The sequence below is a fragment of the Asterias amurensis genome, chromosome 20, assembly GCF_032118995.1.
Source record: "Asterias amurensis chromosome 20, ASM3211899v1".
Taxonomy (NCBI): Eukaryota; Metazoa; Echinodermata; class Asteroidea; order Forcipulatida; family Asteriidae; genus Asterias; species Asterias amurensis.
Genome location: NC_092667.1, coordinates 10512525 through 10522855, shown reverse-complemented (window position 1 = coordinate 10522855; position 10331 = coordinate 10512525). Strand labels below are relative to the sequence as shown.

At 38.6% G+C, this 10331-nt stretch overlaps 1 protein-coding gene across 1 annotated transcript; it reads left to right on the top strand.

The window, feature by feature from the left end:
• The first annotated feature begins 3612 nt into the window (after nucleotides 1–3612).
• On the top strand, nucleotides 3613–9932 carry LOC139952250 (uncharacterized). The gene is made up of 2 exons (XM_071951324.1): nucleotides 3613–3693; nucleotides 5735–9932. The coding sequence occupies exon 2, from the start codon at nucleotides 6095–6097 to the stop codon at nucleotides 7172–7174; it is 1080 nt and encodes a 359-aa protein (XP_071807425.1). The 5' UTR covers nucleotides 3613–3693; nucleotides 5735–6094; the 3' UTR covers nucleotides 7175–9932.
• The last annotated feature ends 399 nt before the right edge of the window (nucleotides 9933–10331 follow it).

Below are 10331 nucleotides of genomic sequence, written 5' to 3'. Positions count from 1 at the left end.
ATCCAGCCCGAAATAGATAGGACGCCACCTGTCGTCGAATCTGTGATTATTATTTTCATTAAAAAAAAGGCGTCGTCGTCCCCGCGACCGAGTAAAGCGCTGCGTGAGATATGGCAGGGGTCGAGCTGCTTTTATTTTATTAGACATTGAAAGTCAGCATGTGATGTTGTCTTCTCATAAGGGACTGTAAACGTGTGGTTTCCTTGGAATTATCAGTTTCAATCTTATACAAAAGTAAGGTCTAGGCCTATATAAAGTAGACTTGATTCAAGTCCCATTCTCGTGTGAGAGGTCCCTAGCTATTCTCAACTTACTATGAAACAACCTCGTGTCATACAGTACAGTGCGCGCTCGCGGAACAGGTTTTGGAATGCAGAGCATCACAAAGCAGTAGTTTCTGGGGATGGCACGGGATTGGGACTTGAGTCAAGTCTAATATACAAGTTACACACGAAAGAATGTCATTTCAAAAGGTCACGCGATTTTGATAGGCCGTTATTAATACCCGATCGCCGAAAATCCGGATATGAAATGTCCATGCATGAAGAATAATGAGAAAGGATCGCCCTATGGCCCCAAAATTACCAATATTCAATGTGTCATCCACCGAAGTTCGAAGCAAAATGTTTCTCAAGTGATGTACCTTGAAAAGCTGATGTAGGGCCTACTTACCTCCTGTTTAAAGGCACAGCCGTCGATTTCACCAAACTCCTCCTAACTTATTAGTTAGGATTATTCTTAGGACTTGAAGGCAGTGGACACTTCAATACTCAAAATAATCATTAGCATTAAACTTTTCTTGGTGACGAGTAATAGGGAGAGGTTGATGGTATACAACTTTGTGAGAAACGGCTCCCTCTGAAGTGCCACAGTTTTCGAAAAAGAAGTAATTTTCCACGCCGAATTTGATTTCGAGACCTCAGATTTAGAACTTGAGATCTCGAAATCAACTATCTAAACGCACACAACTTTGTGTGACAAGGGTTATTTTTCTTTCATTATTATCTCGCAACTTCGATGACCGATTGAGCTCAAATTTTTACAAGTTTGTTATTTTATGCATACGTTGAGATACACCAACTGTGAAGGCTAGTCTTTGACAGTTACCAATAGTGTCCACTGTCTTTATAAAACACTGACAAAAACCTAGAAAGAATAACACACATACTGTCATGTCCAGAGAGAGGGGAAAAAAAGGAAAAGAAAAACAACTTTTGCAATGTGCTGATCACCAGTGTATGTACATTGTGATGCCTACTTTCTACGGTCATTTCTAACATAAAAAAGTAACATGAATATTATCAAAATAGTTTGATTTATAAAAAATACTTGAGCATTTATGACACAAATGATAATTTAATTTTTAAAGAGCCCAGTGGTTTCTTAGTGGATTCTGACAGAGGAAGACAAGCCCTATCAAGTGATTTTTATTTCCTCTCTCTTATTTTTGAAACCTCTCTTTCCAACGACTACCCAACGGATCCAAATGGATATGAACGTTATACACTCTATACGGCTTCACAAAAGAAGACAAACAAAGGCAGCTCATGCAGATGTGTTGAGTTCCCTTAAAGGAACACGTTGCCTTGGATCGGTCGAGTTGGTCTTTGAAAAGCGTTTGTAACCGTTTTTTGTAAAATGCATATGGGTAGAGAGATGTTGTAAAAGTAGAATACAATGATCCACACAAACTTGCCTCGAAATTGCACGGTTTTCTTTTTACCTCGTCGACTAACACGGTCGGGAGTCAAATTTTTGACTCCCATAAATGGCCGACCGTGTTAGTTCGCACAGTTTTATAGACCAACTCGTCCGATCCAAGGCAACGTGTTACTTTAATAAGTAATGCGACACTTTGCTAAGGCAAAACGATTAATATTTGTGAAAAATGCTCGCTTCCACGATTATTCAAACTTAATAATGCAAAATATTAAAGTGACATGAAAAGCCCCGCCCATGGACATTTCCATTAAATACTTTGACTCCCCATGTCACTGTACTTTGGATACAATGGCTTTTGTTCGTGATTGATGTAAACTGGCATTACTAATACAGGTACCAGTGGGGCAAGGGCAGTGAGGCGAGGCTAAGCATGATTGGAAACATCATCGAATTAGTTAATTACGCTCAAAAGTTAATCAGCAGCTATTATGAAAAAATCAATAGGTGCTTTATTATCACCAACAATGGCGAGTCAGGTGGCAGGGTAGGGGCGCCCCACCCCCTCCTCCAGAACCCTTGGCGACTTTTAAAGGCAGAGGACACTATTGGTAATAACTCAAAATAATTATCATCATAAAACCTTAATTGATTATACGAGTAATGGGGAGAAATTGATGGTATAAAACATTGTGAGAAACAGCTCCTTCTGAAGTGACGTAATATTTGAGAAAGAAGTAATTTTTCACGAATTTGATTTCGAGACCTCAAGTTTAGAATTTGAGGTCTCGAAATCAAGCATTTAGAAAGCACACAACTTCGTGTGACAAGGGTGTTTTTTCTTTCATTATTATCTCGCAAACTCGACGACCGATTGAGCTCAAATTTTCACAGGTTTGTTATTTTATGCATGTTGAGATACACCAAGTGAGAAGACTGGTCTTTGACAATTACCAAAAGTGTCTTTACATTGTATGTACTAATGCATCCAAATGCAGGTGAAAACAATGCTGGTGTCGCAATAATGCATAATTCAATAATGTCCGCAGGCAGTTGTGCATAATGCATTTGTGTCCAGCCGGACGCCGCTGCATAATGCAATTGTGTCCACCCGAACACATTTGCATTAAATGCAGTTGTGTTCGCCCCCGTGCAAAACCGTCCTTGCAGTAAATTAAACGCCCTTGGTCGACAGAACAGGTTGGCCTTTTTTTTTTAAAGCTACAAGTGCATGTCATGAATGACATTGGAAATGTGCGGCCGTTGGGTATTCGCTGCAATCATAAAATATACGTAAAGATAGGTTTATTGAAGTGTTTTTGACTGATACCCGATTCTGAGGTTTCCCTTCGCATAAGGTTAACTATAAATGATCTATAAAACTACATCCTAAAAAGAGAGGCAGCTTATAGGGTGCGTTCGTTTAACTCCCCTGGGTGGACCCCGGTCTGCTCCAGGTGCGTTCGAATAGCTCTGACGTCATTCCAGGGGCTCACCCGGGTCAGCCCCCATTGCCCTGCTTGTGGAGTGGGTCACACTCACTTGGGGGGGGGGGGGGGGTGACCCGAGGTGCATGCCGTTACCACGGGAGAGGGCGAGTGTGACGTTCGATTAGCTCTGATCAGGGGCTCATCCCCCTCTCCCCCCCCCAACACCCCAGGAATCCCCCAGCCAGACAACCACGTTTCCAAAGCATCGCACATTGCGTACAAGCATGGAGGAATAAATTAGAAGGAGTTCCATCGCCAGCTTTGTTATCTTAAGCCCAATTAGCACCTTCCCAAGCCTGCACTAAGTCCCATTGGGTCTCCCCAGCGCTCACCGGTTTTACTCCTCCATGGTACTAATAATATGGAGCAATTATTTTTGTCATTACAATTTTTTTTTCTTTGGTCATTGGTAAACGCCCTCTAGCGTCAAACGAGTCCCATCGATTATTGCACACACACTTTATAGACAACAACACTGTCCACACCAATACCAGCAGGCTCATCAGCTCGGCAATTCTATGTCTTCTTCTTCTTCTCTTTACATGTAAGTACAGACTAAACTACATGAGCAAAGTCAATGATTAAATGAATCAGATGATGCATGAACAAAAAAGCTTGTTAGACTTTGAGCTAATAATTGATTCGATTGTATGTTGGCTAGCTAGCTCTACTCACTCGGGATATATCCTCCCCTTACCATACCAGTTTTCACGCTATTATGCCTTTTTCTTTGAATTGGGAAAAAATAATGATGCCTTATAAATTATATCAACCGATGCCCTAATTACCTTCTTTTGTTAATATGAAGTATGCAAACATATATTAAAACTTGATGGACATTGAAATGTTCACACTACACACCGATCGTCGATGACTTCAACTGGCCCCCATTTGTTTTGAGTTTTTCCTGTTTTCACGGCAAACAAGAAAGCATGGTTTCCCGGTGAAGCCATACATGGAAGAAACATCTACAGTGACTACAAGTGTTCTTTGAGACTCTGTGTATGACTCTATAGCCAGCAGTTGTCTTCGTTTTATTCAAAATATTTTTTAATGAAATTTTAAAATTGCCATGGTAATTTGAAAAAAATAATTTAATAAAAAGTGTGAATAATCATTGGCTTTCAAATCTGATTTATTTTTTCCCCTTTTTATCTCTTAAAATTTATAGTAAAGCGTATTAATAAATAATTGAATCAACAAGCTGATCGTTTGAACTTTAATATTAATAATAATATTGCTCGGAGGGTTAAAAAAAAAAATCTAAAAAAATATTAGAAAATGATATAAGGCACATGGCTTCTTTACGCCTCTGTATTTTTTTTTCCAGAATGCTCAGCAAAATATTCAGTCACATGATTTGATCATCATGAATTGTGAATTGAAATAGTGTTTGATGAAACTTTTTCGGTCGGCAAATATTTTTATATGGCCTCAACATTATGACATATTTTTGTACTTTGTAGAAATGCCTAAAATACCAAACTTTTGGCATTTACAAGTGCAAATATCCAGTGGAGTATTACGTGTTTCTAAGTTTTGGTCAAGGGAGAGGAGACTCTTTGCTTGGCAAATAAAACCACACAATTTTTATCTAGGGACTGTTTTCATCGCGCACAGAGAGGTAAAAGATTTGCCACGATTTTAGGGACACCTCGAAAACAGGACCTCCTACAAGAAATAAAATAGCACACGCAAACAACAACAATCGACGTACAGTACATACCGGGTACCCATATTGGTCAAAATAATACAGAGTGGATTGGACCAATTTATGGGGCAACGTACAAATGAAGCATTATATCAACAGCTATTTGCTGACGACCACCAGAAAGGTTTGGCAGAGCTATAATAATAAAATAATGATTTTAAAAGGTTTATTAGATTCAGAACCGCAAAGCGTTATGGGTACGCATATGGGGCAGATATGCTACTGCGATGCTCACGCACGCATCACCTATATTATATATCTTTGTGTGGGTTCAACAGCTCCCTCTCTTGATATTTTGCTATTAGCGATAACCCTTATTGCTTTCTTCTTTGTGACGGGGATGTGCTGTTGAGGTAACAACGCCAACCATCAGTTTCTTGTTGGAAAAATTTCTGTGTCCTACCATATCAATGATCATGCATATGGAGGGTCCGACCAAGGTCCGACTGCCACCTGTTCGCTTGTTTTGCTACCAAAAGCAGAATATTATTTTTTGTGAAACAGGATCTATCTACACAGTGAATTTGAGTATGCACTTTTGTACAGGTGTAGTAAGCGGAAATTCGTCTAGTCAGGGAAATGTTTTTCTTTAATTTTTTTTTTTTTTTTTTACTTCACATCATCTCAGATGTTATCTTTTTATATCGATAAGGGATTCTTGGCTATCAATGAATTGTATACAAGTTTTCTATTCACGGTATAACGAAAGAGACCTACAGTAATAATGAAGATTGACTGTTTTGTTTTAGTTTGTGATAATAATGAATGAAAAAGTGGCAGTCGATTACGAAATTGTACCATGCACTTTAATACGCATTTATTATTTTTAATCATGCAGTATTAACTTTCTGTTTTCTTTTGCTGCCCTCTATAGCTTAGCTAGTAAATCCAGCATCAGCCAGGAGCCTAGCAGACCAACTTCAGGCACTCTTCCAGTTCCTGTTCTTCCTAAGATTCAGAAAGTGATGTCCCTGGAATGCTCCGGATGTCTAACTCAATGACGCCACATCTATTGAGTTCAAGCCTGTATGGATCCAACCAGTTGACTTTCTGATGAACCTGAACAAGTTTTTGTAATTGTGAATCAGTATTTAACTTTGTTTATCGTCGGGATTCTCTGCTTAGTTAGTAAAGTGAATCGTAAGGAAGGGAAGGAGATTTACAGAAGAATCTTTTTGTAAGTTAAGTAAACATTACATCAAAAGTGTCAAGTAGTGTACCCACTGGAATCCTAATGGCTCAGAGCGAAGAAAAACCCTATGTTTGTCTGACATGTAACAAAGATTTCGCGCGGAAAGCATATCTGAGAGATCACCTCAGGACACATTCAAACGAGCGGCCATTTTCTTGCGACTTGTGTGACAAAGCTTTCAAAAGTCGGAGTAACCTCCACATTCACAGACAGATTCACACTCGTGAGAAATCATACTTTTGTAAATACTGCAACAAGGCCTTCTTACAAAGGTATAATCTTCAACGCCACGTTTTGATCCATGCCAACAACAAAACATACAAGTGTGACATTTGTGGGAGCAATTTCCTTCGAAAAAGTGGTCTGCGGTATCATCGACGGACTCACACCAACGACAAACCCAATGTTTGTGAAACTTGTGGCATGTCCTTCACCCACGAGAGCAACTTGAGAAGGCACCAGAGTGTTCACACTACAGAAAAACCTTTCACTTGTAACATCTGCAACAAGACATTTGCACGAGGAGAAAATCTGAAACTCCATCTCAACTACGTGCACACCAACGATAAAGTCTACTGCTGTAAAATATGTCAAAAGGGATTCAGTCGGAAATACAGCCTGAGAGTACATGAGAGAGTTCACACAAAAGAGAGACCTTACACTTGTGATCTGTGTGGTGAAGGGTTCACATGCTTGAGTAATGTGAAAAGACACCAACTAGTCCACACAAAGGGTAAACGGCAAGACTGTGACGTTTGTGGCCGGATCTTTTTTCGAGATGACAGTTTCAAACGCCACCGGATGCTCCACATCATGCCAGTGAAAAAGCATGCCTGCCCGATATGCAAGAAGTGCTTCTCACAGCCCGGCCATGTCAGAGCTCACCAGAGTGTTCACACCAATGACAAACCTTTCACTTGTGAGATTTGTGGCGGCCATTTCGCACATAAGAGTACCCTAAAGAACCACCAACGGGTCCACACCGGGGAAAAGCCACATGTTTGCGACGTTTGTGGTAACGCCTTTGTGAACCGAAGCAATCTTAGACTGCACTTGAGAAAAATACACTCTGTTCCAAAGGAACTCGTGCAGAGCCATCTTACTGTCAACACACAAATGTAGTCTCCGGCACCCACGATGTCCAATGCCATACAAAGTAAAAAGCTAAAATGTTGTGAGTGGACTATTAAAATGAATTTAAAACAATACATTATATTTTAGAAGTTATCTATTTGAAATCTGAGGGAATTGTCTTAGACACCAAGAGTTGGCCGCCAGCTGCAAACTCATGATTACCATTCTGGTAGGGGGCAGATGTTGTGACTGCTGATGAACTTGCACGCAATAATAATCCATAATTGGAATACACAGTTTTAAAATTTGGGAAATTAAAACTGATATATTTTTCCATAACCACATTGTACATTGTTTCAAAGCTGCCCTATTTTTTACAAAGTAAGGTTTATTGCCATGAATTTTAAGAGTGAATAACAATACACATTTCCTTTAATGAAAAGAATTTAGCTTTATTACATAATACATGGTGTAAAACACAGTATTTTGCTATAACTCTGGTTTTAGTGAAGTTGTTGTCCCTTGTTGCCTAACCCTGATGCACATACATGTACTTTGTATTACATGTACATGATTTTTTACTGCAGTTGATGTTATCAGGGTCCACTTTCATAGAGCTGCTTAAGCATAAAATATTGCTTACAAGTGTCTGCTAAGCAGAAATGAGCAGGATACCAGTCACAAATTGTATACACAACCAAACTACCACGTCACATATGTGACGTGGTAGTTTGGTTGGTAAGCATTGTTTTGTTGTGCTTAGCTACTTTTTGTGCTTAAAAGCAGCTCTTTGAAATAGGGCCTAGCCTGAGGGTAAATTGCAATGTGTATAAAACATCAATTCATTGTTTTCATGTTTTTGAAATAGCACTGTTAGCAGTGTAACATTATTTATGACCACAAAACAGTAGATGTTGTATTGTGACAAAAAACAATAGAGTGGAAGGCAGAGCATAGTGGGGTAAATTTGCCCTGAAAAACAAACAAAATTCAAATGCAAGCAGAAAAACAGAATAAAAAAAAACATTCAAACAAAGGGAGACCACCAACATTAGGCCACATAAAAAAAAAAATTTTCATCCTTTTTTTTTGGCGGATGGGGGAGGGAGGGAGGTTTTTTTATTTTTTTTTATTTTCTTTATTTTTTTAAAAAGTTTTGTTGACATGCCAAATATGAAATCAAGCATAATATCATCACAATCACTATAAAACAGAGGGTTTGTGTGTTTTTGATGTTTTCAATAGTTTTGTCAAACAAATTTACTCCTAGATGAAATTTTCTATAAACTTTTTCAAACAACTAAGCACAGTGTAGCCCAAGTTAATATTTGAAGAATTGTTGTTGCTTTGCCAACATGAATAAAAAACCTTCTTTAAACATCTTTTAAACCGTTGTCCGCATTAAAAAAAAAAAAAAAAAAAATGGGGTCGGGGGGTTTTGAATGGTCGGGCGGGGACGATCAACAATTTTTTTTAATGTGGCCTTATGGCTTGGTTGAAGTAACAGGTTCAAGTCCCACTCCAGGCAATTTCTGTATAACTTGTTTTAGGCAGATTTATATTTTAGTAACTTCGTTTACTGTAGTGCCTTGAGTAATCGTTGATCAGAAAGTGCGACTTGTAAGTTTTTTTTTAGTTTAAACATTTCAATTAAATTCATAATTATTTGTAAAATATTTTTTATAGTTGGATTTAAAGATAGGGTCGATGTGTCATAGGTTGGTAATGACCCTATATAGATTTTGTGCAATGCTTTATAAGGAAAGCCTACTTGCTATAAAGATGTTAATTGTAGTAAGCATCGTGTGAAATGATTTCGCCAAGTTTATTTGAACAACAGCTCATACATTTAAGATTGTTTTAAATTGTCTAGATGGGTCCTTCTCTATGTAATTTTGGGAGTTTCTATTATTATAACTCGGTAGAATTAAAGGGTATAATCAGACTCAAAGTCAACATTTAAAGATATTATATTTTATACAAATGTTACACAGGTATTATAAATAATTCTTCAGTAATATTCAATTATAAAACGCTGGAACCGTCGGGATTGTCCGATCAAAATGTTGACTGGCCCCAGCACAAAGACTACTGGCCTTGGTCATGTGGTCCAGAGTGTAAAATTCTAGCCCATGCGGCCATCAAACATGTTTTTCTCTCTAAATGTTCAGTCAGTGAGCTTTCAAATCGTCAGGACTAATATCTGTTTTATTGGTGTCAATTCCCTTTTTTATAGGAAATGTGTGGTAAAGATGGTTTAAAGAAATAGATTTATACACTTCAAAGATGAAAAACTACTTTGCAAATACTCAGTGCGCATGCGTTAGGCTTAGGGGGGGGGGGGGGGGGAGGGGGGTGCTCGTTCGAGCGACCATGCCAAACTTCACCCACAGGTGTACTTTCTCTCTTGATGGCTCTTTACGAAAACACGGCTTTGGCTTTGGATTCAGCTCAGGTTAGCTTGGCCCCGTGGTGGTTTTGACAATTGCGCGTGTTTTGCATTTGCGCTCAGGGCTTCAGACGTGAGGATGGAGCTTGAAGCCGAGTCCGAAGCCCTAGCCGTGGTTTCGAAAAGGGCCTACATGTATGTCTAGTGGCTGCGTAACCGAGTATTTGAACAGTATTCTAGCTTTGTACACATTTGTATTTTTGTAGCATAGCGAGACATCTCAATTTTTCTATGGAATATTTTTAGTCTGACGGAGTGAGGTATTGTGCCTACATTATGCCACGGTTTGGAGGTCTATAGTTTATCTATCTATCATTGATTTTTTAATCAATTTCATTCCAATATCTACAAGTCACATTTTGAGCTTCTTAAATAAAAATCTTTCAAATTAATTATGTCACCGAGTTTATAAAATTTTGCCTTTTGTGTAAAAGTTGTGACTGTTTTTATATAGCAAACCACCGTTTTTAACGAGGGCCTAGTTAGTTTAAAAACTAACTTTAGAAACAACAGTTTATTTTTCCTTATCCTGTCAACAATTTGCAATTGTTCGCAATGACAAAAATTGTGTTTAGAATCGAAATTAATTCTGGTCTACTGCACTTCACGTTTAATTGACGCTATTTAGTACATTTTCAGTGGAAGGTCAAAGAGTATTTCCGAAACCGCTGATTTGCTAGCTTTACAAAAGCGATTTATATAATTTATAACGCACACATGAGCCCCAGGTCAGAGCTGGAGTCCACAACATCGGAG